General features: G+C 49.3%; 9 protein-coding genes across 9 annotated transcripts; 4 read left to right on the top strand and 5 right to left on the bottom strand.

Annotated features, from left to right (window-relative positions):
• Positions 1-819: 819 nt before the first annotated feature.
• On the bottom strand, positions 820-3,913 carry FOXG_01564 (uncharacterized protein). The gene is made up of 3 exons (XM_018378433.1): positions 2,423-3,913; positions 2,148-2,375; positions 820-2,098 (listed from the first exon to the last, which is right to left on the bottom strand). The coding sequence occupies exons 1-3, from the start codon at positions 3,191-3,193 to the stop codon at positions 1,607-1,609; spliced, it is 1,491 nt and encodes a 496-aa protein (XP_018234359.1). The 5' UTR covers positions 3,194-3,913; the 3' UTR covers positions 820-1,606.
• Positions 3,914-7,182: 3,269 nt separating this feature from the next.
• FOXG_18137 (uncharacterized protein) lies at positions 7,183-7,571 on the top strand. Its single transcript, XM_018398183.1, has one exon. It carries the CDS (start codon positions 7,269-7,271, stop codon positions 7,437-7,439), a length of 171 nt encoding a protein of 56 aa, XP_018234358.1. The 5' UTR covers positions 7,183-7,268; the 3' UTR covers positions 7,440-7,571.
• A 4,425-nt stretch (positions 7,572-11,996) lies between these two features.
• FOXG_18136 (uncharacterized protein) lies at positions 11,997-12,299 on the top strand (the record flags this gene model as incomplete). Its single annotated transcript, XM_018398182.1, has 3 exons — positions 11,997-12,045; positions 12,116-12,150; positions 12,246-12,299. The coding sequence occupies 3 exons, from the start codon at positions 11,997-11,999 to the stop codon at positions 12,297-12,299; spliced, it is 138 nt and encodes a 45-aa protein (XP_018234357.1).
• Positions 12,300-12,628: 329 nt separating this feature from the next.
• On the bottom strand, positions 12,629-12,872 carry FOXG_18135 (uncharacterized protein; the record flags this gene model as incomplete). The annotated part of the gene is made up of 2 exons (XM_018398181.1): positions 12,629-12,703; positions 12,756-12,872. 2 exons carry the CDS (start codon positions 12,870-12,872, stop codon positions 12,629-12,631), a joined length of 192 nt encoding a protein of 63 aa, XP_018234356.1.
• Positions 12,873-19,533: 6,661 nt separating this feature from the next.
• Positions 19,534-19,773, top strand: FOXG_18134 (uncharacterized protein; the record flags this gene model as incomplete). Its single annotated transcript, XM_018398180.1, has 2 exons — positions 19,534-19,630; positions 19,694-19,773. 2 exons carry the CDS (start codon positions 19,534-19,536, stop codon positions 19,771-19,773), a joined length of 177 nt encoding a protein of 58 aa, XP_018234355.1.
• A 183-nt stretch (positions 19,774-19,956) lies between these two features.
• On the bottom strand, positions 19,957-20,942 carry FOXG_01563 (uncharacterized protein; the record flags this gene model as incomplete). Its single annotated transcript, XM_018378432.1, has 2 exons — positions 19,957-20,756; positions 20,819-20,942. The coding sequence occupies 2 exons, from the start codon at positions 20,940-20,942 to the stop codon at positions 19,957-19,959; spliced, it is 924 nt and encodes a 307-aa protein (XP_018234354.1).
• Positions 20,943-21,454: 512 nt separating this feature from the next.
• FOXG_18133 (uncharacterized protein) lies at positions 21,455-21,849 on the bottom strand (the record flags this gene model as incomplete). The annotated part of the gene is made up of 5 exons (XM_018398179.1): positions 21,455-21,476; positions 21,534-21,570; positions 21,632-21,660; positions 21,715-21,761; positions 21,823-21,849. The coding sequence occupies 5 exons, from the start codon at positions 21,847-21,849 to the stop codon at positions 21,455-21,457; spliced, it is 162 nt and encodes a 53-aa protein (XP_018234353.1).
• A 277-nt stretch (positions 21,850-22,126) lies between these two features.
• On the top strand, positions 22,127-24,561 carry FOXG_01562 (uncharacterized protein). The gene is made up of 2 exons (XM_018378431.1): positions 22,127-22,307; positions 22,362-24,561. The coding sequence occupies exons 1-2, from the start codon at positions 22,288-22,290 to the stop codon at positions 23,413-23,415; spliced, it is 1,074 nt and encodes a 357-aa protein (XP_018234352.1). The 5' UTR covers positions 22,127-22,287; the 3' UTR covers positions 23,416-24,561.
• On the bottom strand, positions 22,700-27,342 carry FOXG_01561 (uncharacterized protein). Its single transcript, XM_018378430.1, has 5 exons — positions 25,542-27,342; positions 25,374-25,489; positions 24,770-25,324; positions 24,620-24,717; positions 22,700-24,571 (listed from the first exon to the last, which is right to left on the bottom strand). Exons 1-5 carry the CDS (start codon positions 27,093-27,095, stop codon positions 23,736-23,738), a joined length of 3,159 nt encoding a protein of 1,052 aa, XP_018234351.1. The 5' UTR covers positions 27,096-27,342; the 3' UTR covers positions 22,700-23,735.
• Between the last annotated feature and the right edge of the window lie 70 nt (positions 27,343-27,412).

Here is a 27,412-nt window from a genome sequence, read left to right as displayed (position 1 = left end):
TCAGTCTGAAGAAACCGAGAAACCTCAGTTCATGAGTTGTAACTTGTTTCAATAGCAAACGGCATGTGCATCACCATCACATGAATTCACATGGCATCTTCACCTTTCATATCAGCCCCTACAATATCTCTTGCATTCTGCCAATATGCGTGGTCATTCGGTGCCTCACTTAGGTATGTCCTTTTCCTCATGGATGTCTTTTCCCCACAGTGAGCAGTGCCTCTTTTCATATGGACAAACGTCAACTGTAGGCGAGACAACATTAGCCATACTGTACCTGGACTCTCATCACTCATCTCCATCTGAGCCCCTGATAACTCGATCTCGGCACCAGGATCATCATCCTCCATTGAGGCCTTACAGCTCGGCTCAGCTTTGTCAATTTCTCTCTGATGACTTGGGCAGCATTACAGCCCCAAGGTTCCTAATTTGGGGCATCCGTGTCTTGGTTTTACTTGTGATCCCCCGCCTTCTTGATCAGCAGTCAGTGACTTAGACTAGAGGGTCCTTTTGAAGAATTCTGCTATCATGTGCCCCTACAAAGCTTGTGTGACAGGTTTCCAAAGCAATCGTCTTTGCCATGTACTCTTTCCTTACTCCTTTAATGGCTGGCACTGAGGTGGTTATGGCTAAAACAGTTCAGTTCGGTTGTTTTGTTCCGGGCTGGAAAGGTCCAGAAAGACGCCGTTATTATTTGAGCCTACGATGCTAGATGCCAGCAATCATCCCCATCTTAGCGGTGATGTCTCGCACTGGTTTGTTTGTTTGTTTATCTGTCTGTTTGTCAATCGAAACGTCTTTGGTCATAGTGAAAGGCTCTGGAGTGTTCTTCTTCTAATATGTTTGTTAAATTCATATTATCTACTATCTTGACGCCAATTTCTCGATTTCGCCCCCCTGTGGCTACTTTCGACCTTTTTTTGCTCCCATTTCATTATTTCAGATGCTGCCATCTAATTGTGAGTCCAGTAACTCGATATTCAGTATACGAACGCTCGTAAAATGGTCTAATAACCCATGGTATATCCATTCATACAACTCCAAAAAGCAATTGAAGCCAGTGCGTACACTCGCGTTTGGACAACCGTAAAGAAAAGACGAAGAACTGAGGAGACGAAAGAAACAAGAAAAAGACAAGACTTCTCTGGCAGATAAAACCTCCTTTTCCTAGACCGCCGTAAATCATGAACCAAGCCACCCGCTCCCTTACATCCCCTTACAAAGACCGCCAATTAATAGAACGATAAGCCAAGCTGTCCTTAAATGAAGGAAACCGGAGAGGCTTCGGCAGGGCTTGATGCAATTGGTATCAAAATAGCAAAAAGTGAAAGGTAAGGGCGAATCCCCTGCATCATTGTGTTCAGACAACCACCCAAAGAAAATCAACCGCTTCGTTGTGGCCTCTAGAAGAGTCCAATTTTTCAACTCCTTTTAAAACACCCGCGCTTCTGTAAATTCTGCTTTTTTCTTTCTTAAAAATAAAACCGCTGTTGTGCCTCCCGTATGGTAGTACTGTTATAAAATTTGGTGAAATGAAATGCGTGACGCTGCCGAGTCATATTCAAGTTGTGCGGTAGCTCCGTCTCATGATACGAACGATGAGTTCTCAGTACATGCGCCCATGGTAGCCCATTTCGCGCGTGCTACCGGTCTCATATAACATGCCGTTGTTGTTCGGTGGCTGGATGTGGTGATGACCTTGTATGTCATACACCTCATAGCCACCAGTGTGAGTCTGGCGAGACATGTGGTTGATAGGACCGGGCTGGCCTCGAGTCACACTGTAAGAAGCGAGGCTGCCCGATACAGGGAGTCCGTGAGGAGTCACTGGTGTTGGGGCAATTTGAGGAAGAGGATATTGGGGCACAGCTGTCATGGTGTTGGCAGGAGGAGACTGGGATGTCTTGGCCTTGCGGTCAGCAACCGTGCGGGCTTTTCCTCTACCCTTGATCCCTTTGTTGCTGTTCTTGTAGTGCGCGGCGAAGTATTCGAAAAGCTCGCGATCGGCTTCGGAGACTTCCTCGCCCGAGGCAATGATATTGGCGAACTTCATTGTAAGCTTCTTGAGTGTCTTCTTGTGGAAGTTATTTTGGTGTGTCTAACAACTGATTAGAACATCATCTATTTCAGGGGCCATCAACACATACCTTCATGTTTCCAAGTTGTGAGAATGTCTTGTTACAATCGTCGAGAATGCAAATGAAGGGCTTGAGGCCTTGGTGAGTCTGTAGGTGGGCGCGAAGGTTGCCACGTTGAGCAAAGTGGCGATCACACTTGTCGCAAGCAAACGGGCGTTCGCCAGTGTGACGACGTCTGTGAGTCTTGAGGTTGCCAAGTTGAGAGAAGGTCAGGTCGCAGCCAGGAAAGTCACAGTTCTAAAGGTGTTAGTTAAAAGTCATCGGTCATGGAGGTTCTCACTCACGTATGGCTTGATGCCAGTGTGTGTCCTGCGATGAATGTCGAGATGGGTCTTTTGGGTGAAACTCTTCTGGCAATTGGGGCCATCACAGCGATATCTCTTTCGAGCTGTCTTGCTATCCATAGGACCTGGTGTTCCTTGACTTTCAAAGCTTGCTTCGGAGACAGGAGACATTCCAGGAGTGAGTGGCTGCTGTACTGTATCGACTTGCAGGTCTACCTTGCGTTGGATGGCTTTCATCAGCTCATCCACTTCTGTTTCGAAGTTGATCTGATCACCAGGGTTGAGAGTTTCGTTGGAGGTGATAGTCTTTGAGCCCATAGATGGGTTGGTGCCCGAGGATCTGACAGTCGAGGCTTGTGAATCGCTCCGTGCCGGGGAAGGTGCTTGTTCGGCATATGTGTACTTCATCTCCCGAGAATAAGAGGGCATTCGGCCGTGGTCGTTATCATGTCCCATAGGTCGGCGATCATTGTATTCCATTTTGAAAGGCGTTGAGTGGTGCGGAGGCGTAGGCGGGCCTTGATATCCTCCAAATTGGTAGGGATTGGGAACCTGGTAGTGAGGTGCTGTGAGGCTGTTCACTGGACCTGAACTGTAGGGTGGATGAACCATGTAAGGTGCCATGACAGGTCGTTGGAGAGGACCAGTAGTGGTGGCTCGAGAGTCAAAAGGAAGCATGTGTGGAGATGCCATCATAGCATAGTCGCCCGGAAGTTGTTGCGACCAGCGTCCCCAGTTGGGAGCGTCTGAAGATTGAGCTGTAAGGGCCATTTGCCAGTTCAGATCAGTCCTGCTCTCAAAGCAAGACTGGTAGGTTCTGTTGCTTAGACTGATTCAAACGGAGTAAGTCAAGAAAGACTTGGTATTGCTTGAGATGATCAAGAAGGGCCGGAGCAGAGTGTATGAAGGCGACAAGAGGGACCCGAACTATATAATAGAAGAATAGATATGATGTAGAAAGAAGAGATTGTATAAAGTTTTCAAGTCCTGGGTATGGTTCTTTGGGGGACAAACTTGACTAGATGGCTCAGAAATTCAGAGGAAAGACCCAAGTATATATCCTTTAGCTTCAGAAGATAAGTTGATGTGCGACAAGGGTCAAAATATCTTGGAGCCAATAGAACGGTAAAGGTCGGAGATCCTCTTCAAGGCGGGTCTACCAAGTCTAGTACTCTATGTGACCAGGCCCTGGGATTGTAACAGAAGGTAGCCCGGGTCTCGTCATAAGCTGGCCTGCGTCTTAGACTGAGAGCTTCAAACCCCTCCCCACGCGCGGGTACCAGGCATGGGCATGGGCTGGGGGTGGGTGGTCGATCTAGTCAGGGCGCCGCAAAACCAGAGTGAGGATGGGGTTTCTGGGTCGAAAAGGTGATCAAACGGAGGGGTGAGGAACAAGAGCTTGCTTTTGGGGAGATGGGCAAAACTAATCCATGTCTAGCTCCTCTATCTAGACTGGACCCGAAGTAGTTGTCTCTATCATTTTGATATCTGAACCAGCCAGGTTCAAAGCCACAGTTGAGACATTAGTAGTGAACATCAGCAAGGGGAAACAGTCCCCCGGAAATTTCCATGGGAGAGAGCTGAGTTGATCTCTCTCTTTTCTCAATGCTAAATCGATCTCACTTGGCTCCATCGATTTGGGCGGCCGCCAGGTTGATGAAAGTGAAATAGGGATTGGTCCTGAGGGTTCGATGTTCTCCCTTTAGAGTCTTTACTTGAGAACCAGCTCAAGTTATGCTCCAAGTCTGAAGCCGCGATTGAGGTTCAACTCAGTCGGCTCCAAACCTGTATAATAAAGCCGTCTTCTTCATCTTGAAGACTTGATGTCAAGTTTAAAGACGTGGGTGTGGCATTGGGATGCGGGATCTTGACAAGGGTCTTTTTGCGCTAAAAAGGACGCCGCTCCTGGGGGGAGGGCTTGGAGTTTGGACAAGGGGTGGAGGGGTGTCCACAGGCCACAGGTGTGTGTTCAGGAACAACCATGACTGAATGACTCCAAGGGATATCCCTGAACCCCGGGACATAATCTCGAATTTTTCATCCTCTCCACCAAGGCCTCGCCCAGCCGGACGCCGCCGGTGTAGTGTTTGAGCTTCAGCGCGATACCCGGCTGCTGGAGCCGGTTGCTGGCATCGGCAGACATCAGTTACTGTTGCTGATGGATTCTGGGATCTGTTAAGAGCCGTTGACTGAGCTTGTGAGATGCTTCAGTCCAATAATTCTGGCGATGTTGACTCTGACGTTCAGCAGTTGTGATGATTTGCTCGCTAGTTGAGCTATGATAGAGTCAAATCTGGTCAATCATTGAATACAACGTTCAGGAAACTGTCATGAGTCTCGAGTTGCATCCACCACAGGTTCATATTATGGGATCCGCAAGGCGGCTCCGTGTCTTCGAGCTGTGTTCTTCCTTCAGGTGCACAATGTGACGGCGGCTTCCGCTGCCAACAGGGCCTGCTGATTTGAACTGGGCACTGCGGGCCCATTAATCCTGTTGCCCATCGTGAAGCGGTAAATTGAGGTTTTACTCGGGACCGTTTTGCAATCTCTCAGCCGTTGGATTCTGTCCTGTATCCCAGAAACTCCAGTCAGGTGAGGTGTGCAATTTTGTGCTATGCGGAGTTGTTCCGGGCGTGGAAAGAGACATCAACAAGTACTGTTGCAGCTGGTTATGGTAAGGCTGGCCAACATCGAGTCCCTTGCGTATACCATACATACCTACGCCGCATAACCACCTGTCGATGATGATGAATTGCCATTCAGTCGATTCCATCATCGTCATGAGGCGTCGTCTCCTCTACTCTTTAGATAGTATGAAGGCGGGACGGTATGTGAAGCGCCTCTTCTGAGTACGTACAGTAGTGGCGCTGGGTCAGTTGGCATAGATGGTTCCTGGAGACAAATGCGAACACAACGGTCAAACGTTCGTAGCAGTTTTGGCTCCGCCAGACTAATGTTAGCACTTCAGAGGCTTGAGGCTAGGGTAGCCGTTGTAAGACAATTGGGTCGAAACAGGACATGATTGTTGACTATTGATATGAGCTTGAGTTGTGGGACCTGGATACATACAACCGCTCCGTTATCAGCGGCAATGTTCTCTCTTTCCTTACCCTAAGTTACAAACAGCGAAGCTTTGGTTCATTCCTGCTCTTGTGGTGAAGGCTACGTGGTTGTCGCTTTTTCCACGACACTGCACTACCCTACGGTTTGCCATGGCTATGAGGAGATGGAGGAAGTTGTTAACTAACATGGGTAGAGGAAGCTGACGGTTGTTGTCATTCACGTCTGTTCTCAATACCCGTTCTCTAACCTAAGCCAGGTCAGGGGCCGGCAATCAAACAGAGGCCCCAAATCCCGGGACAGCCGCTGTTAATTCCTTCACGGGGACTCAGGACCCAGTCCAGTATCATAGATGTATGCAAAAAAAAAAAAAAAAAAAAAAGAAGCCAATACCTGTGTTGCGAGGCGGAATAGATTGTTTTTCGCTAATCCTTCACTCTGGGGCTAATGAGTCCTGTCTTCCGTACCAGCCCACAACACGAGGTATGCCTTATTTAAAAGAGCCCTTCAGGAACTGCATGCACGGCAGTTATTCTCCTATTTCATGTCCGGGCAATATCCGGCAGCAATGCACTCTTTTCCATAAAATACAGGGAACAGCACAGGCCAGCTGTAATCTGGATGATTAGGTACCTATCTTATTCAACGTCTACGAAATACGAGCGGCACTCAGCACAGGAGATTTCTCACCCAAGGGACAGACAATTGTGTGAATGCTTCTCTCAGGTTTACCAGGGTGCAGATGCTCGCTTGGTTCCTGTGATTTCAGGACCAGTAGCGAATCTGGAGCTGAAAGGCCGTGCGTCCAGGGTTGTCGTGTTGCGTTTGCACGCATTCACTGCGTACAAGCCGGGATAATGCTTCTTTCTTTTGTTCAATCACAACTGCGGAAGGTCGTTTCTCACTCACCATCATGCGAGCCAATCGAAAGAGCACCTCGAAACATTCAACATGTTGCCCGCCAGTTCACTTATTAATGTGCTACCTAATGCCTCAGTCGCGGGGCTTTTCATTATTGAGCACGTGCAGACGGAAAGATTGTACCCTTTCGCATTGACCTTCGCCCTACTCCGTAGACAGTTTTGAAATGCCATCACGTAACCCAAGCTTGGGTTGTCCATCTCGTCTTGTTGGTTAGAAAACACAGTATCACCAACAATCACAGACCTGGGACAAACCAAGGACCCCACATGTTATGTTGTACTACAGCTCTACTTGATCACGATAATCTGAGTTTCACAGCAGCGATCTTGTAGGTACTTCAACCTTGATTCTCTCCCCCCTGGCCTTCGGTACTGTAGCCCAACGAGATTATCAGAGGCACGAAACAGCATTTAACACACTGAACTCCGACATGCTGGTAACACCTGGTCAAAGCGTCTCAGCCTTTCAGTATTATCGAAATCACGGGACACAATCATGGCAGTTATGAATGGTCATCCATATTAGCTCATAACGGTGTCCCTCAACGGAACGGCGTTGTTTTCTCGGCCGATGAGAAAACAGGGACATCTAGTCTAAGTGGGCACCCTTGTCCTTCTCACAAGGCCATTGGAAGGGGGGTGTATGGCCTGAATCTATTCCGAGATAAAGCCACCCTCTGAAGTTACGGAACAGAAAATGATATATCATTTCACCACGACTCCTGAATGGACCATTGATGGACTTGGATCTCGCTGCATCAAAATCTCGATTTTCCGGCCTTGGACTCTGGAAGGGCTGAAGAATCTCGCAAAGCAACAGTAGAAGGGGGAAAAGTAGCGCAGAACTGAGCCATCAGGTTATCATGGTCTCCCAATATGGACGCTCAAACCCTAGTGAGCTGCGCTTGAGTGAGGCACGGCACCTCAGGTCAATCGTGGGGGTTGTTACGTTCACCTTGGCCAGCGATCGTTGTTTTCGCAACAAGACAAAAGTTGGTAAGCTCCAACATCGTGAGCCATTCAGTTTGCCATGACGGCGGGGCAGCACAACAGGCCATGCGCAATCGCTATTTCCTCGACTTGGTAGCCTTGTTGGAGGCCAATCCAATCTGGTTTGTGGTTTTTGAATAGACAATTGGCAGTGAGCTGTAAGAGACACGATTCACCTACTCGATTCCCCTGTACTCAACGCCTGGTAATACACTCCAACCTTAGTTATTTGGCTGCCGGATTTGTCTTGTTTGAGTTACCCTGCCATAAGGGGTATCGAGGGAGAGCTGCAAAAGGCTTGTGGTGAACTGCCTGTAGAACAGTAGAGTCGTGATGATACCCAGGGAGTTACTATTGCCATATCTGGGGAAGCTTGAGAGGAAGAGCCTTTGAAACCAACCAGGGTTCAAGCAAGGGTGTTTTACGAGGGGATGGTCAGGAGTCAGGAACAGTTACAACACAGCAGGGGCAATAACACTGCGCTACGCAGGCGCCGTCCATCTCTGACTACCGCGAGCCCTTCAACAAGTTCTTATACTTGATTGACGTATCACATCGGTATCGTCAATATTGCCTCAGATGCGCTAGACTTATTGCTGCCCAGGCATAAGTTGCAACGCAATTCGAGACCAATATTCGCTGGCAATTCCCGACACCCGGTCCTTGCACTACCTGCAAATTCTGACCTTCTTATCCTGGCCCTCGAGGTTCTAACATTAGATGTTTGCTCAAAACAAGAGCGCGGCTGTGCGGCGACAAGCCGCACTACCCGGGTTCATGCTTATTGAGGCTTACCATTGGGCGCACATGATCCTAGCCAATGGCTTCGAGGAGCTCCCAGAGCTTTGGGAACATTAGAGATCCTTTTGCTGATTGGTTGTTCCATGTGGACTGAACACGGCAGATCGTCTTAGACTCAACGTCTGACTATGATGGCTCTCTCTCAACTTTTACGATCAAGACTGAGCCGGGTCGAAAAATAAAGGGCGGTCTTTCTCTCGCTAAAGACTGTTCAAGTGCGGAATTGCATTTGAAAGCCCATAAGGCAGACAGCGAGAAAAAGACTGAGGACAAGCTGGGTGCCAGACAGGGGTCATCATTGCCAGGGGTCTCTATGGACTCCAGTTCAGGGCAGTTCTGGGGACCATGGGGACGGCAATACACGGCGGGGGCCGTCCTCCGCAACAGAGACCGGCCGGCGAACCCACCCCGAACCGACTTTTCTCAATTCTAACTCTGCAGACGCCGCGTTATCCCCGTTATCGTCACAGTGGATGTCGAAATCTACAAATCATTCGATCTACAAGTTCTAGACAAGTCATCGGACTCTCTTAATGGCATACTCTTGTTGGCTTCAATGGAGTAAATCTTTGTCAAGAAAGGCGTGAATGTGACGAAATTTGGCGCAGCCACCATGATTTTAGAAGTGTAGCCATTATTGTAAACATAACTGAGGAGCTTTTACTTCCTAATTCTTATATGGCCAAGCTTCCAGTTTTTTTGTGAAGAAGGTCGGTCTTTGGTGAAGTAATGAGGGCTGTCATCCACTTAACTACTCGTCTCAAATTAAATCACCATGATGGAAATGACCGGTCATGGAGCATGTGAGCATAAACATGATCCCAGTCGAGGGATAAGGAAGATACCGACGATAATTCAGCCCTGACAATCCAGGACTGACGAAGCGGGACCATGAATTTCATCTCAGATGACAAGACGGGGCAGTACAGTCCAAAATGCGGGCATCCATCTTGTTCAAGGACAGGCGGCTCAGCGAACAGATTGACGAAGTCCTACTTCGTCCACGATACGCTCCAATCCTCTGCGAAACCATCATCAAAGCAGCCTCGGATTGAGAAGATGGCTGTCTGGCCAATAGAAGCCCTTCACCCGCAACTCAACGTTTCCTGGCGGGATCATGACCCATGAAGAGACCCTTGCTGCCAAGATCTAGTCACACCCACACCCGCCATGTTTGCATGAAGCTCAATAGCATGCAATAAATACACCTGCAGCTGGCTGCGAGAAACAGGTAAAGTCTGCATGTAATTCTTGCAGCGTTGGACCCTTGCTCTTTCCAACGACCGAGCCTCACGCAGCCCTTCAAGTATGCACATTTGGGATGTGCATAATGAACAGGAACGTTTCATCGAGCTTCATCAGTTGTCAGGTTCCAACTTTTCTCAAACGCTCATCTCAGCCCAATTTAGAATCTTCTATCCCCCTTCTTCCTCTTAAAACCTCCAAGCCTTGTTTTCTTTTCAAGTCATGGTGCGCCTACGCATGCAGGAGTGATGCTAATCCGATATTTTCGAAGCCCTGGCCCTGCGGTTGTCGAGATCTGGCACTAACGTTCAGCTATCTGCTCCAATGCAGGAACGTAACACATACAGAGCATGAGTAGATACTATTGCAGAAACTTCACCCAGTGACAAGCCGCTCACGTCAAAATGTTTTGTTCAAGACTTGAGTCTTTCCACAGGCTGTTCGATACTTTGATTCGAGCGATTGTATCAGGCTTGCCAAGCGTAATTGTGCGTAGGCAGTGATGAGAAACTGACATGTCAAGGATCGAGAATAGCCTCAGAAGCCACCAGGCTGAAATGTTGATGTTTCTGATTCGACTGCCTGCGCTGGCCATGGTGTGAAAGTAAACCAAAGTCTCGACAAAGGAGCGAACCCACCACATCGGAACGCTTGAGGGTGCAGCCAAACCCATAACTCGTGTGTGTGTCAGGCCAGAAACACGGCCAAGGTTACCAAGGATGACTTCAGTAACTTTTGCGAGCTAACAAAGATAGGAGTGGGTTGATTGGGGATTGCGTTATACCATAATCCTTGTTCACTGTTTCTGTTTCGTTCCCCCTCTTCTTCCATCTTCTCTTTTGGCGCACAGCTCTTCTAGCTCTGTCAACTAGAGCTAATGTGGATTGTTCAAAAAATGACAGCGCGAAAACTCCTGTAGCTGACGCTTTCATTTCCGTACTCATCCCAGTTAACAGATCAGGGCAATGCTCTACGACGCAGACTTCAAACAGCGCCGGAGATGTTTGCATGAGGAACCAGCCCGCAGATGCTCCGTGCTTTATTCCCTGACCTTGATGTTTATTTCTGGGTAAGCAGGATGCTACATTACGACAAATCCTGCATGAGCATTCGAAAATAAGAAATGAACAACTGATAGCAGAAGCTTGGCCTGAAGTTGATGATGGAGAGGGTAAGCCCGGGAAGTTTTCGGTTTCGGGATCTTGTGGCCCCGATCGTTCGGTACTGGAAGACCGGAAGATCGGAGCACAGGCGGAAGCTTGATACGGCAGATCGGGAGATATTCAAGGCTCACAATTGGTGCATCACCGCTTGCGGTAGCTCCCGGAACAGAGGGAGCCGTAGTTTATTCCTCACAGGGCTTTATGCGCTTGGTACGCAGTGCGCTACGATTGTATTGCTGTTTTGGTCGCTTCAAGAGTGTTGTGGTGGTCCTCTCTGTGTAAGAGCAGGGTGCATTATTTGCCCACAGCGTTGTTCTTAGCTCTGTTTGCTCGCGAGCCTTGACAGCGGGACAGCGGCTCGGCCTTTAGTTGCTACCAGCTGTCGGGGACTGCCGCTGGCTGGCCAGTTGTCTCCACGATAGGGGTATGTTTAGTAAGATCTCTCAATTAGAGACCCGAGGAGGTCATTGCGCAACACATCCCACCGTGGTGTCGGGTCCCGCTAACAGGGGACCCTGGCTGAGCGGCGTCTAGCCTTGGCGATCTTCAACATGGCTCTGAGCAACTTCAGACTCAAACCAATGCTTTTGAGTGCGTCACCGGGATCACCAGCCAACGTCAGTCAGGTGCTGAAAATTTGTCACTGACAGGTTTATCGAGCTGCGGAGAAGAGTAAAGTTGCCGTAGGCACTGCCAGCAGAGATCGGGAGTTTGAAGTTAAGGATCTGGCGCTAGCGAGTAATAGTTGCTGCCCAGTTCCTGTTACGTTACTGCTCTTCGTGCTAATAGAAAATCGGGGTTTAGTATGATTGATAGACTGAAGCTACGGATTACCGAGAAGGGCAAAATTGGGAAACGGCATGCCAAAGAAGCGCGGGGGAAACGGGAGAGTCACACGGACTCAGCCTAAGGGGAGCTCAATTAATTAGGGCACCTGCTAAGGCTGCAGAGGCTGTCGAACATCCTGGACGTTGCATCTGTCGGTTTGGCACACCAACGTCAGTGCGTATTGTGAGTTGAGAAACCACAACAATAAGGCGTATCGGCTACACTAGGTACCGAGTATTATTAGAAAATCAGTCAAATCCCCAGTGACGATCCTGAACCACACAACTCCCCTCATTTTCGTCATTATCTAGCTAACAAATATGCAAAATGCCTTACTCTTTCGCCCTGTTGTGACCCTATAACGAGAGTTACGCAATTATCCTGCAACAGCCCCTGCTTGGTTCAGTCCAAGCAGCTGGGTTCTTGCGACCTGTCATTTCTGGCGAATCTCAGATCCTCGGTCAGCAATTCCAAGATAGGCACTGCGCCAATGTAACCCCGCGGCAATTAGCCAGGTTGGCGATGGAGCGGGCTCCCAGGTGACCGATTTGAGCTTGGGCTGGGATGGTAATCGGGTCGCTCACCCAGCTTCCCAAGGGCCAAGGTCGCAGCGGTACCTTGCAGGAGGTAACAGAAATGCTGGGTATCCCCACCATGACGCTGACCATGAAAACCTGTTGTAGGGTATGAATACCACAGTCTGTATCATCACAATCAGGTAAGGGAGGTGGTTACTCAGGGTTGTGATCTTTGTAACGGCGCAGGATCTGGTTTCGGGAGATTCTGCAAGGGAGATTGACGTGGGAGTTTCAGACCAAGGGAACCGGCTTGATTACCGCTTGGCCCGTAGTCAGTAGTGCACACTAGGCGAGAGTATATTTGATAGTCATAATGAAAGCTCTATAGTTGGCCATGAACCTTATTTGCGACACCTGGGCAAAAAGGTGTTGATCGTTCCCTGCTGGCCCATCATATACGCCATAGGCATTGCATTGTGATCTCCATGAACCCCTATCATCGCCCTACCGGAGAGCAAGCTCTGACTCCTTATTCCTAGTCTGAAGTCAGGGTTTATACCGCAATCCATGCTGTGGCTGGCATCAGCCTTAGTTGATCTATCACTTGTTATCCACAGATGATTGAGACTGACTACCCGCCTCATTTACCAACAATCCCTTACAGCCCTCGAAAAAGCCTTAGTCTTTTAAAGACACCGCCTGCTCCTGATACGAGCTGTCCTCACCGTAAAGAGACTCTAGCGACCCACAGGACTGGGTCCAGAGATTAGCCTTGATGAGATCCTCGGGCGAAGTAAATCAATACCACGTCGTATCTGCCCAAAGAGACGCGTTGTAACGCTGGTTCCTCGAAGAGTATCAGCTTGCGAGCTGGACACCCGCGCGTTGTAACAGTAGCAGCGATATCTTTAGGGCCCTGCATTATCTGATCCTATCTTCACGTCTGGCAGATCTTTGTTTCCCTCCCCTGCCCTGGAGTTTAGGTTGTCATGTTTGATCGCCAAAATTCGCAAGCATCACCCCTAATCAGCATGACGCCGTCGGTGAAGCCGGCTCGATCTGGCACTTAAACCTTTTCTTTTGTAAAAAATGAAGCTCGACATCGACCCGTTTTTGGGCGTCCGCGGGAAGAGCCTTGATTAGGGAAACGGGCGGCTAAATCTGGGGCCGCAGTGGCCGTTCCCGCGCGTGCTTTTGCTTTTTAGGCATGAATCAGAAATGGCCATAGTAGCGAGAACAACTGAATACCTACTTGAATGATGGATATGATGCATGAAATGGTTGCTCGTCTACACGGCGGCAAGATAGGATGAGCTGAAATTTGTCGGTCAGCGTTTTTAGCACGAATGGATTACTACCAGCTATGCATGTCACAGAATCTGTATTGAAACGGCACAGCGTGGGATGAATTCAACTGGGCTGTGGCGCGCGCGCACGGTTTTGCGCCTCGTTCATACACATGGCCAACAAGTTGCCTGTGCAGTAGAAACAAAGACAAGGACAAGGTCTGCTGCAATGGAGTGACTGAAGTGTCATCTGCAGCTGACAATGACATCCCAGAGAAGATTGGATAGGCTGCCTCTTGGTGTCGCACACCTGTCCCAAGCCCTTGGTAGAAGGAGATCCCCCAAAACACCAACGTCATTTTGGTATAGGTACTCCGGCTGGATAATTTTTCAATAGACCATCCCTTGAAAAGGCTTGAACTCTCTCCTGCGGCGCAGTAAAAGTGTAAGCCATCGATTGGATCATAGAGATAGATGATTTGCATCTATTACTCGGATCGTGATCCGCGGCCTTGGTTCTTGCAACGGGCCTCTTGTCTCAGGAGAGACTCATTCCTAGTGATTAGCACCTCGAGATATGGTTCTTCACCATTCGCGCAATAAGATCCCTCGGGCATCACTTGCATAAACCTTGAGGGCTAGACTTTTATTCTGGTTCGAATCGCGCGATCAAATTGTGTTGCAGATTCAAGACACGGAACTATCGAAGATATGGAATGTATTGGGACAAAAAAGCAAGCAAAATCATCATCGTTCGGCAGATGTATTTCCAGCCAGATGGATTCTCCGAGTCTGAGCGCGCAACAACTTAAGTCGAACCCGCGCCTTCCGGGCCGAGACGGGATTTACGTTTTTTGTGCTCTCTTTTGGGTGGTATTTTGACACACAGACATTGATTGACAACAGGGCATGCATGGGTCCTATACGAATTCTTTGAAGGGCCTATGGGATATCTTCCCCTGTAAAGGGGACCCATTAAGAGGAGTCTGAAAGCGTCTCAGTAATGAGCACTGAGCCTTGAGCTACGGACAACGGTTCGTCCCTTCCGGAAGGGACTGGGTGAGTGTGCACGGCGCACATAGAGAAAGAGTCAGTGATCCACCTGATGTTTTGTCTCTGCTCCGATATGATCTGAGGTGAGGACGAAAAAAAGGTCGGTGCTTTACTGTAAGGCAGTTGCCACAAACCAGACTGTCGGGAGAAGAAGCAAGATCGATCGCATAAGAAGCTCAGACTCCCAGGCTAAGGTAAGACTGCAACAACCAACAGCAGGCACATCGCGGCCCGTCCATTTGGTTGCCACCCACCACAAAGATTAAAATGCGCGAGATATGATGAATGACATCTGCCGGAACTCACACTTCCCCTAATGCGCAAAGTATTACGTCTGCATTATCTCTTCATCTCTTCATCTCATCAGCTGGCCATCGAGCCCCCCTTTAAGCGGAGAATCCGAGTCAGCCGCAGCGCAACAGAGAGGGCGCCACCTACTGTAGGTGAGAGATGATATCTGATTTTGTTAAGGGCACAGTTGCAGATGACGACTCCATCGGGTACCTTGCTAAACCATCTACGGTATTCCTTAACGAGCTGAGAGGAGTCGGATTCGTGAACGATCCTGGTCATCTCATGCTCTCGTCTTGCCGCAGCCTCAGTTTGAACTGAGCGCGTCTGAATTTGATAGACATTCTTGGAAACTAGGGTAACCACCCAAGGATCGATGCCATGGATCTCTCCAGGCCCCCGTCATTTTTGCTGCAAGATCTCATCTCTTCCCCTGTTGAGCAGCATACAAAGCAACACAACCAAACAATCAGCGCAACTCGAAGTGCCCCGCCAAGGATCAGTCGACGATCATAGGCCACTGCCCACCACAGAATCGCAAGCAATACCACAAACAATCATGACGAGATGACGAGTCGACATTTCAATATACAGCCACTGTAACTGAATCGCCAAAAGAAACCCTTAGCCAAACGCTTGTGATTGTGGTGAGGTGTAGCCACTACACATACTCATCACGCAAGCAATCAATCTATCGATCAATCAATCCATCAATTCAACGACAGTCAACGCCAGACATGTCTTTCGATTGACGCACAGCATATCCCGTCAAACGAAAGAAGCCCTAACCTTGAAAAAAAAATTTTTAACTTACACCACCATACAAATGCAAGCTTCTGAGTCGAATCGCGATGTAACGAACTCATACCCCTAGTGCTGGTTAAAGTGCCCCTAAGGATTTCCAGAGACCAATGGCGTCAATGGATTCTCTTCTCGTCTCTTTTCTCTTCAGCTCTCCAATCCTGTTAGAGGAAGCCCAACTCCAACTAGGGGAGGGGACCCGGTTAGTCAACCCAGCCCCTCCTCGCGACTAAAGCCGCTGGTAGATTACTCAACCCTACTTCGACCTGCTGAGGTCGATCATTTATCACATTTCAGCGATGCATTCTTTTGGGTTCTTGGGAGGGGGTGTCAATGCCCGAACAAGATCAACCAGGTCAGGGACTTCAACTGACGCCACAGGTGAGTGAAGAAAGCATCTGGGTTCCAACATACTGAGATCGTGGCTCATGCGCCTCTTTGCCCTTTCCCGATCCCGACGTTTTCCCCAACGCCCCGGTATCGATAACACCAGAGCCAATTGTTCAAGACAACATCGTAAAGTAGTCTCAAGCCTTACTTCGCCATGGTAAACTTCATGATGTTCAGCAGGGCGAATGCTAAAAGCAGGGCGACGAGGCGAAAGTTTAGCCTCACATACAGTGGCGATATTTTTACATGACCCAGTAGTCTGGGATACTGCCAGGAGAAAGATGTTCTGAACACAACATCGAGTATGTACGACAGCGATATGCAGTATGTCTTGCCCTTTGATGAGTACTCATTTTCCACTTCCACGGATCATGTGCTATCCGGGCGAACCAGAACACAAGGCCGCCATTTGCCAGAGACCTAGATCCCTCCAAGATCCATCCAGGGCGGGTGTCGCTATGATTTGTGACATACGACGAGAAAAGCCCAGACGAAGGCACCTCGAGTCGTTATTCGCGTATGAATCTCCGAAGGGAGTGCCCGAAATCTATCGGTGCCCTCCTGTTTGAGTCCGACCTTCTACTCCTGTTTACATACTTCTGTTTCGGGGTTCAACTTAATCTGCATCGAAATGATGCAAGATGGGAGGTTCCAATATTGATTTATTGTGGCTCTAACTCCCCGACGCAAGGGGCAGAACGCCTATGGGTCCGAAAATGGCTTTGTGCAGGCTGTATAACTTGCTTTCAGAGACAACAAAGAAAGGAAATGTCGTTGTTTCCCCCTTCTCGGGGTAATCACGCATGTACGATCTTTCCTCGTGGTCATTGTTTTGTGCCAAGGTTATTGCAAACTCGCTTGTGATTACTTTTTTTTTTCGGTCCCGAGGGTGCGCGGTCGACATTCGTGGCTAAACGCCAAAAAGATAGGGATGTCATGTCTCCTATCGTGACGCTTCATGAGTAAACCTTTTCAGCTGACTGTAATTAACATGCATGCAAGATTCGATCTTGGAGGCTCTGGTTGGAGCTTGTGGGAGACGTGGTGCGGAGCCAACCAGGGTCTGAACAGGTGTCGAGGTGACATCGCGTTTACCAAGAAGAGGGTCCTCCCCACGAAACTTGAGTTCCAGCCTTCGCCTCTACAACTTTTGCAGGTGGATAGCCTTCGCAAAGCTCACCAAGACTTGATATGCCTGTGTCATTATTCACATGGTCCCGAGACCCGATCTCCAAGCGCCCTGGTCGCGATCCCCCATCTTGTTGAATCAGAGATCCTAGTCTTGGCACGATACCTTCAACAAACAAACTGTTCTACTTTCTCGGGGGACTGATGGTCGCCAGCTGATGATATTTTGGATCACTTCAAAACACATAAGCAAATAAGGCTCGTGTCAGATCTCGGACAGGCCGGGAAATAACAGGGGACAAGAGCAAGCGTTCTGTCAACCCAAGCATTCGGGATCCGGGGGGTCAAGCGATCAACCGAGAAGGGCCTGTCGACGAGCACTTCGGCTCGTCCCGTACTGAATTCGCAAGTTCTGCCGTTTATGGAACGGTATCACTTCCTGTTCTAGTCCCAGACTCCGATGACAGTTGTGTTTTGGGATTTGACAGTTATTCTCGGACATGGAGGATTCTCGAGATGCAACTTCACCCTCCTCTTCTAATAAACGAGGAGACGATACGACGCAATCCTGAAAATCTTACTATATGGAGTGTCTCGATAATGGAGAACCCCGATTCATTACCTGTCATAATCGGCTATGGCATCACGCGGCCAGTATATGTCTGCTTTTATGCCTCTTGGGGTAAGAATCGCGAAACTACCATGCCAACAGAGGCCTTTCTTGACCGTTTCAGCATATATTGTCGTATTTGCCGAGGATTATTCGTAACAGAAAACTGACAGAGTCAAGATAAATCGGCAGTGAACTACATGGTTGTTCGTTCACCTCAAATGCGGCAGTGAACTGCGATTTGCGCGTTTTTTTTATGCACACCGTATCGTCATGTTTTGACCAAAGATACTGTCATGATATGGGGCCGCATCAGTTCCTGAGACTCATGTGCCGTCCGTATGGAAGATCGCAAGAAAGTTCTTGTCATGTGAATTCGACTGTCGCCCGATCACTCACCTGTCATATCAGAGCTACGCCTGTCTAAACGCAGGCGTCTCACGCCCACAAGAGTCACCCCTGCTGCAGAGCATGATAATCACGCTTCTGTGCTTCACAAAAAACATATTGAATGGGCTACTGGAGCGGACACGGCTCATGGAGATGGCCAGGCATCGAAGAAACGATTTGGATAACCTATCATATCACTTTGTCATGTCTGCATCATTAATTTGCGACTGATGACTCGCGGTGATTGTTAGATGTTCAAGTCGACGTTGTACTCTCACTTGCGGCGATGTATTCTCGGCAGTGAATGGATGGGCGATGTAGGTGATGTATCTCATCTGTGCCCCTGTACGAATCGACTGATTTTGCTGTCTCAGGGGTCAGGGTTGAAAGGATGCGCTTCCCCGTGCGAAAGGTTTTCAACAAAGCATAAGGGGGGGTTTTGAAATGGAAATTTGTCTTGTCTCTTTGGCCCAAAAATTCTCGTTTCCACGGTTGGCGTGATCTCTTTGCAGCCGATGGCGGCTGCGGAGAAGCTCGGGAAGGCTCAGGCAATCTGTGGTGTGACTGTGACTGGATGTCGGAATTTCGAGGGTTCGATTGACTTTCGGCGAGATCTTGACACTGAATCCAGATACTCAAGTTTCAGGGACCGGAACAGAGTCTGTTTGATTGGATGTGATATCCGGGGTATCTGGAATGAGCTTTCAGTAAGTGTTCGTGAAGTGTGTGGTTTTGGTGACTGCAGGTGGATGTATCAATCCATGGGCTGATGATCGGGACATGACACAGAGGTAGCTAAGCAGAATGGCAGACAGGATTACTTGTATGTAGTGGGCTAATTCGTTCCCTTTTTTCGTGTTTCAAACATCTTTTTACCATGGCTGATAAGTTTTGCATTATCGGCACTCAAAGTTCGTCACTTCGCGGTGTAGGGTATGCTTGACTCAACCGATGCTGGAAGCGGCGTGGTAACACTCGGTCATTATATTGCGACAGTGATGATTGTAGTACATATGATAGGGTAGGTGCAAGGTTCTTCGTGGTATTTCTCGTTTTCTGGGTGGCTGACTTACACCGTAGCTGTGATGTTTTGTTAGGATGAATCATGTTCGTATAAGCACTCGCAGCCGTCGCATGAGACACTAAACATCTTCTACTCTTTCAGTTAATTACAGATCCTATTCGGGAATTATTACATACAACGTAAATCAATACAATTATACGCAAGAACGAGCTTCAGTCAACAGTAAAGTTGATTGAAAGTACTGATATATGTGAGGGGGTTTGCCAACAGCACCAACTATTGCCTTTGGTTACAACTAGAGGTCTATACGAACCCAAAGCAAGACGAGGATCGAATGATGAAGCATGTTTACCACGCGTTGAAGCTACCGAGTATGACAAACCGATTCTTGCAGGTGTTTCACTGCGTCATATCTCAAGCTCACGAGGTAAAATTGAAAAGAAACAACTACAGCCAACATATGGCAGCAAGATGTCTGAATCACGGCCAGTATCTAGTATAAAAGCCATTGCTCCCACAGACAACAGGAACTCAAATTGGCAAGAAAATAAAAAACAAAGCTTACAGCTACTGCAAATCAACATCTTCAAGTTACCGACCTCTTATAATAATGTGTGTCCTGACCTGCACCAAGTACGACTGTGCACAATGCCAGCGAGCTATAAGTGGCACTGAGCAACTCAAGGAATTTCCTGAGTCGAGCCAGGGTATTAAATGCGAGACCACTAATGAGTGTATCACCGAGAATGTCTCAGCTGATTAGTGCGAAGTGTGTGAGATGCGTAGGATTGAGGCCGAAGTGGCTGCTGCGGCAGAGGAGGAGGAGGCGAAGAAGGCAAATGCGACTTAAGCAGTGATAATAATGTGGATGGGTTAGATCAACGCGGCTCTGCCATATACCATGCAATAGAGTGACGGGTGCCCTAGGCTGTATGCCTCTTGAATTGTGCTCTTCACTTCCTAGATGCCATCTAAATCTAAATTGTAACCTTGATAACGTGAACCCACAACGCCATGCCAGTCAGATTACACCTCAAGCCCACTGAGGAAGATAGTACTTGACATTTTCATACACCAAGAACGTCACCCACGTCGCGGGCATCACCCTAACAACGCCCGGTACCATACCACGATAGAACCCTCTGAGTCCATCCTCGGTCCATATTCTTACAACAACGCCTCTGATACCCCGACCGAACCGCTCGTCAGCTTGGTAGTTCTGGAGCCTACTCCGGAGTACTTGGTACGGATACGTGACAGCACCAGCGACGAATTTGGACAGACTCGATAACCCAACTGTAGCCTCAGTGGTCATATGCTCCCTTTCGATGCCGTGCCTCTCTCGACGCCGCGCGTGGTACCATTTCTTTGCGGGCTCGTATACTGCAAACTGCACAGCGCCGTGTGATACTCCTATCAGAGAGATGCCCAGGCCACGGTAGAAGCCCCGAATGCCTTCAGTCTGAAGTATGGAGCGGGCGCCAGCCAACATGGAAGGATATGCACCATGAGAGCCTCGGTCAGAGGATACCATGCGTACTTTAAGGACCCATATAGGGTTGGTCAACGTAGTCGTTGCTGCGCCTGCCAAAGCGCTAGCGATGAAGTAATCGCCTCCAGAGGGACGTCCTCCAAGCCGACCCTGCCACGTAGCGAGAGCGCGCTCGAAGCGCGACTTGAAAAAGAAGAAAGAGGCCCAACTAGAGGCATTTCCGACAAGATTAGGCGTTAGACCGCGGTAGAGAGAGGCGACAGGGTGAGGAGTAGATGTCAAGGCACGGAGAATGGATACTGTTGTTGGACGCACAGCATCGGGGGCTGCGCTACGATAGACTAAAGGTAATTGTCAGACACTAAGATTGTGCGGTAGAGGGGTAAAAGTCAATCAGCCATACTCTGCATGCGAGTCTTGACGACGTCGAGAGGATGAACAGTCAATGTCGCGACTGTACCAGCGCTGAGACCGGCGATGGACTCGATGGTCGCGGGAGAGAGTCCCGCATGGTCTGAATCGGGCATATAGGAAGATTAGATAATTCTATAAGCCGAATATCATATTTCGCGAGGGTAAAGACAATAGAAGAGCGCCATGAGGTAGGGTGGTGGTTGAAAAGGTTGAAGGTCACTGAAATAATTATTTCGATACAATATTTCTGCGGATCTCAAAGCTACGGAAGCTCGGCCGAGGCTTCGACGTCACCAGAGCAATTCCTACGTCTTCTGCCGCATCAAACCGAAACTCACACGATCAAATTTCATGGAAAGAGTATTATGTGACAAGGTTTAATTATGAGTGGTATTCCCTTATTCTGGGCGTCATAGCGTTGCAAGATGATACATGGTGATTTTTCACACTCATTCGTACAGTCAACCCCTCCTCCCAAGCATATCTGCGGTCGTCGTCAAATTTTACCACGCCGTGTCCCAACGCCATGAATGCTGGTGGTAGTTGTCCCTTTCTCCCTTGAAAAACATCTCCACAAGATAATGTACACTGTTATGTTTTGTATAGCTGTAGAACTGCTCCCTGCTTAGGAGAGGGGAGAGAGAAGGCTAAATGGATTCAATTAGCATTGCTTACGTATGCGATTCGTAGGGATCGATGCATACCGGATGACTGAAGGTCGGGGCTCGCTTCGGGTGTAGCCTGGGATATATAATCAGTATTGCCGTTGTAATCGCATGTCGTTATTCGAGCTTGTTCGTACCAAGATAGAGGATCAGAGGAAGATAACCACTGTAACACAAATCAGTTATCGCCCAACAATAAAACCAAACGTCGACGACATACTAGTGGATGGCAACGCGCGAAACGTCAATGAGCTTGGCAATGCGCTCCTGTGCTAATCGTTAGCGAAGCTGTGATAGATAGATACCTCTCCAAGCTATATCATCATACCTTGGACTCCTCGGAAAGGGCAAACATCTTGAAGTAATTCAAAGAAGTGTAGTTGACTGATTTGAGAAAGTTACACAACAAAACAATGCAGCTCAACCGGATGTTTCAAAGCTCGAGACTGATAATCTATAGACCGCAGTCGTTTCTGGCGTTGGCGTTGACGTCTTCCCAAAAATTTCGGAGAGCTGCCGGGAGCTGGAAATTCCACCTCCGAATCGCGGACATGGGGGCGGAAGAACCTCGGTCGACGCCACATTTTCACCTGCACCTTGTGTGGCTTACGCGACAAGGCTACCTCATACATCCCAACCATCAGCCAAAATTTCTAGAAGCTCCATGCAAAGTTGATAACCAGGTGTTCACCTCATCATCGCGGTAGCACAATTTCTGGTCAATTCTTCGCCCTCTTTATTTGTCAAAGTACTCGTACTGTAAGAGACAGAGGTCTCTTCAAAATCTGTCATCATGGCGCAAAATAGGCATTGGTATAGCTCTCTCATCTCATCGCAACGCGACAGCAAAGCTAATACTCTTCTTAGGGAACAAGACAAGGAGGCGACGGTCTACATCGGCAACATCGACGAGCGCGCAACATCCGCAATGGTATACGAGATCATGCTTCAGATGGGCCCCATCCACAACATCCACATGCCTCGCGATCGTGTTACCCAGACACATCAGGGCTTCGGCTTCGTCGAGTTTCGCACACCCACAGACGCTGAATACGCCGCCAATGTTATGAACGGCATCAAACTGTATGGAAAGAGCTTGCGCGTTAACAAGGCCAGCGCAGACAAGCAGCGTGCCGCCGAGGTTGGCGCCGAGCTGTTTATCGGAAACCTCGATCCCATGGTTGACGAGAAGATCCTCTACGACACCTTCAGTCGCTTCGGTCCACTACTCAGTCTGCCAAAGGTCGCAAGGGAGGAGTCTGGCGCGAGCAAGGGCTTTGGTTTTGTCAGCTTTGCCGACTTTGAGAGCAGTGATGCTGCTATCGCGAACTTGCACGGACAGTACATCTTAAGTAAGGAGGTTTCGGTCCAGTATGCTTTCAAGAAGGACGGAAAGGGAGAGAGACATGGTGATGAGGCTGAGCGTGAGCTCGCTGCTCAAGCGAAGAAACGGAACATTGTCCCAGAAGCACAGCCTGTGCCCCAGGCATTTCTACAACCGCCACCAGTTGCAGCTGCGCCTCCAGCAGGTTTCGATCCTTCAGCTATGGGAAGAATGCCCCCCGTCGGTGCACCTCCACAGGGCGTCCCCGGTGGGTTTGCACCTCCCGGTCGAGGTCCGTCGCCATACAATGCCGGAGTTCCGCCCCCCGGAGCCCCTCCAAGAGGCTCCGTTCCTTTACCACCAGCTCCCTCAGGTTTGCCTGCGCGACCCCCACAATCACAGGCTGGATACACCAACCCAGCCGATTTCCACCCAGGCAGTTTCAGACCACCCTCCGGGTCTCCGGCGCAGGGCTTCCCAGTTGCTCCCCCGCCCGGATTCCCTGCTCCTCAAGGCGCCCCCGGTGCTGCTGGTGCTCCCCCCCCTGGTTTTATGCCCCCTCCAGGCTTCCAACCGCCCCCTGGATTCCGTCGGTGATCTACTATCTTCGCAAAAGTCACAATGCATCTCTTGAATGGAGATGCCTTTAATAAGCTCAGGACTCAACAGAGTCCGGGACCTTGATTGACGCCGTTATCACGGCCAAAAGCACGACTTTGGGTCGTATCTAATTACCACTTTCTGCCCACAAACAGCGAAGACCAAAGACATGTATGGTCAGGTATCGTACAGATCTCCATAAACCCCCGAGTCTGATATACAATCATGAAATAATTTCTCTTTTTAAACCATGCGGGAGAACTCCTTGCCATAAACGCCAGTCCTGTGAGCTCTACTTAACCAGGTTATGCTCTCATTCAGAAACTTCCTGCAAATGCCTCTTGGGCTTCCCTTGTCGCCCTCGCCCATTCTTGCGCTGCTTCTTCTTCCTTGCCTTGTACTTCATAAGAGTGAGCAAGCATACCGTCTGCAACGCTCTGCCACAAGACATTGCCACTACGATGAGCCTGCTTGGCTGCTGCTAGGGCGCTTTTCAGGGCTTGATCGCCAACGACGTTCTCGAATAAGCGGCTGCGCATGATAGCGAGTGTGACGGCTGCGCCTAGCACATTCTTAGTGGATTTGGACCCGGCCATGGCAGACTGTATGTGCTGCTTTTGTTGATTGAGCTGCTGAGGTGGGTCGGTGCCAATAGCGGCCATAACGTTATGCCAAGCGGTCCGTAGGTCGACATTGTGGTGGTTTAGGCACAACGGCCTTAGTTCTTCGATCAGATCGAGTGTCGCTCGATCGTTTCGGTATGATGGATGCTGCATGATCCAAAGCCTGTTCAGACCAGCTAGCATGGCTAACTCGCGATGTGCGGCTTTGACACCAGTTCCACGCTGGTTCAGATCAAAGTCAGGCTTTTGGAAAGTGTTCATAGCAGCATCCAGTTCCCCTGTGCCTTGGTCAAACACTCCCGATAGGTAAATAGCCAGCAAACGCAGGATGCCCTGTGTAGACGGTATCATAATGTCCTGAAGCTTCACGATGTATTGCTTTACCAGGTCCCATTGACAGTGACTAGCTGCGTATAGGCCAAGTAAGATGGTGAGGTAGCAGTGAGCTTCCAGCCGCCACTCACGCTGCGCAATGGCATCTTGTAACGAGATGGACGGCCCATATCTAAATCCGGCTGTCGCTTTGTCCCCTAGTACATGTCAACAAAATGTCTGGACAATGAAGAAATGCTACTTACAAGTTTCCAGGGCTTTCACGCCTTCATTCAAGAAGTCGGCTGTCTGTCGACCATGTGCACTGGACTTGTGCATATTCACGAGACCTGTCAAAGTGAAGCTAGCGACATGTTAGCTAATTTGGTAAAAATGCGTTAAGGGTGGTAGCTCACATAAGGGAATTCAGCTCGACTTTGGTCATGAATGACATGACTAGAAAATCCTCTGGAACACCCTCACCGCTTCGGATGATGCCTGCTGTGTCACTACTAATAGTATGACCAGTAGCAGGTTGCTTCTGGACCGGAATGAGAAAATCGGACTTGACGCTATGCCAGTCGGTGCACGCATCCATGCGATCTTGGAGCATTTTAAGCTTATCAAGCATCAAATCCAAGCCAGAGTGATTGATAGCGCAGACAAGATCCAGAAGTAGCGTCAGTATATCGAGCTGCATGATATGGATTGTTGGTTCACACTGATACTTCGCTACTTGAGCAATACAAGCTTGGACTTTTTCAATGTTGCCATCTTTGGAGGCCTTGAGAAGTGCCAGACCTTCAAGAATGAAAGCAAACACACTCAGGGCATCGTCGCCACGGGAACTAGCTGTAACTTGAATAGAGCGAATGTTCTCCAGTGCACTGGCGTCAGCTGTCTGGCCAAGCTCCATGTAAAATGAAGCCTTCAACAGTCTGAAAGCATAAACCCATTGGATATGTTTGTAGCTGCGAAATAAATCAATAAATGCCGGACTTCAGACACTACGAAACTTACGTTTCACAGTCAGCGATTTGTCGATCAGCTGCATTCAAAGCAGCCTTGTGATTTCGCTGAAATAGGAGCTTCAACCTGATATAATCCATGCAGTATTTGAGATCGGCCAAGCCATTCTGCCAGAGTCGGTCAGCTGTGCAGGACGAAGGTTAGTCAGTCGTCGCTCACCTTTTCGCAAAGAGAGATGCCTTTTGTGACAGCCGTCTCAGCTTCCATTGGGTTCTCTGTCTCTTCTAATACTACAGTGGCGTATCTCAATCGCATCTTTGCTTCTTGACGCGGAGACAGTCTATTACTTTGCAAACACGCCTCTAGACACGCCAGGCCTGTCGAAATCAGTTTCTGGTACTCGTCTATCCGCGTGGCATTTAGCGACATCGCGACATCGTGTACAGAACCACGGGCCTTATCAAAACACTCTTCGGCCACTGCCACCATAAGATGGACAGTGTCTAGGGGCCTACTTTTTGGCGTGCTTGCGGGTGATTTCTTGGTAATACTCGGAGAGTGAGCGTTAATCGCTGGTGAGTTGACCACGGATGAGAGAGGGCTCGGTTTTGCCCGGGGAGTGGCCATTTGAGGTTGTGTCTGCGCGGGTTGGTGATGAGATGCCTGCACTTTTGGCTGAGGAGGCGGAAGAGGCTGAGTTTGTGGGCTGCTCAGCATAATGTCCATAGGCTTGACAGTGCCAGATTCGTACTGCGCGTCCCAGTTCGTTGTCTTCCCTGTGTGAGATGTAGGACCGCCTTGTGTCTGATCCATGGTTACTGGTGGAAGTAGTGGCAGTTTTTGGATGTCTTGCAGATTCACATAGACCATCTGCTCCGGTTCTTGCTGTGCGACTGTCTCCGATGCGGGCTCATCTACATCTATTATTGTAGGTTTCTGCGCAGGCTGTCGAATTGTCTCTTGCTGCTGTTTGGATGCGTCTTGGCGTGGCTGCTGGTTCTGTTTTCTTTGTCGAGCCTGTGGCCGAGCTGGCGAGGCTACCTGCTTTGGTGCAGGTTGCGGTGATGGCTGAGGAGCCGTCACCTGAGGCTGCTGCTGATAGTGCGCGTGCTGCTGCTGGTATTGTTGCTGTGACGTATGCTGCTGCGAATACTGTTGGTGTTGAGACCGTTGTTGCTGCGCCTGGGGGAGTGGATATCCTTGATTTTGGGGTATCGAAGAAGGTCTTTGCTGCGGCGAAGGGACGTGGCCAGACTGCCTTCTCGGTTGAACGTGTTGTTGAGGCGACGCGACGTGCTGCTGGTATATATGTTGCTGTTGCTGTTGATGATGATGCGATGGTTGATATTGTTGCTGATACATCATGTTCTGCCCCCCCGTAGATTGCTGCTGCTGCCAAACATTCGCTGGAGGTGTATATTGCGCGGCAGCCGGTTGCATCTGGTGTCCGCCATACGCTTGTCCCGCTGTATCGTATCCCTGAAAACCCGTCTGCATGCCCCCGAACTGCGCCATCTGCTGCTGCTGAAGGTACGGTTGTTGTTGCTGCTGCCGACCTTGTTGTTGAGGCATAGAATAGAACTGCTGCTGTTGAGGGTTCGTATACTGCTGGTAACCGCCGGGCATATACGATGAAGGCGGATTCATGCCGGACACTGGCAGCGGTTGCTGTGAGCCTTGTTGGCTCTGGCCCTGGCCATGGCCATGAAAAGGCCTGTAGCTCATGACCTCTCCTAATTCACTGTATTCCGCTTTGGGTATCGATTTCAGCATTCGATCTGTCGTTTCGTCGCGGTGCGCAGACCAACGCGATTGCGCTTCATGGTCCGTCTTGGTCCGTCGGTGCGTTTCCCATTCACGGACGGTTTTGTATCGGCTCGCTTGTCAAACACCACAGTCTATAGCGCAATCTATCGAGGCTCGGTCGTCCTGCTCGTTATTAACTTGTTTGCTGCGTCTGCGGATTCGATCGTGTTAGGTTAAAACCATAAAACAACGGAAAGGCACGAGTGCGACAGGATCCTATCGTCGTGTCGCAGAGCAATGTGATTGGCCGAGACGGGATGGTAATTGCGGAACTACAAGTCGAA

Source organism: Fusarium oxysporum, chromosome 5 (genome assembly GCF_000149955.1).
Source record: "Fusarium oxysporum f. sp. lycopersici 4287 chromosome 5, whole genome shotgun sequence".
Taxonomy (NCBI): domain Eukaryota; kingdom Fungi; phylum Ascomycota; class Sordariomycetes; order Hypocreales; family Nectriaceae; genus Fusarium; species Fusarium oxysporum.
The sequence above is the reverse complement of the archived record's forward strand: the minus strand, read 5'-3'. Positions and strand labels throughout refer to the sequence as shown.

Excerpts from the sequence above, each read along its gene's own strand:
- FOXG_01564 (XM_018378433.1), bottom strand. The coding sequence starts at position 3,193 with ATGGCCCTTACAGCTCAATCTTCAGACGCTCCCAACTGGGGACGCTGG. Across the intron at positions 2,376-2,422 it reads ACACTGGCATCAAGCCATAC|AACTGTGACTTTCCTGGCTG; the intron begins GTGAGTGAGAAC and ends TAACACCTTTAG. Across the intron at positions 2,099-2,147 it reads CACAACTTGGAAACATGAAG|ACACACCAAAATAACTTCCA; the intron begins GTATGTGTTGAT and ends ATCAGTTGTTAG.
- FOXG_18137 (XM_018398183.1), top strand. The coding sequence starts at position 7,269 with ATGGTCTCCCAATATGGACGCTCAAACCCTAGTGAGCTGCGCTTGAGT.
- FOXG_01562 (XM_018378431.1), top strand. The coding sequence starts at position 22,288 with ATGGCGCAAAATAGGCATTG. Across the intron at positions 22,308-22,361 it reads ATGGCGCAAAATAGGCATTG|GGAACAAGACAAGGAGGCGA; the intron begins GTATAGCTCTCT and ends TACTCTTCTTAG.
- FOXG_01561 (XM_018378430.1), bottom strand. The coding sequence starts at position 27,095 with ATGCTGAAATCGATACCCAAAGCGGAATACAGTGAATTAGGAGAGGTC. Across the intron at positions 25,490-25,541 it reads GCATCTCTCTTTGCGAAAAG|AATGGCTTGGCCGATCTCAA; the intron begins GTGAGCGACGAC and ends CGACTCTGGCAG. Across the intron at positions 24,718-24,769 it reads GTCGAGCTGAATTCCCTTAT|CTTCACTTTGACAGGTCTCG; the intron begins GTGAGCTACCAC and ends ACATGTCGCTAG.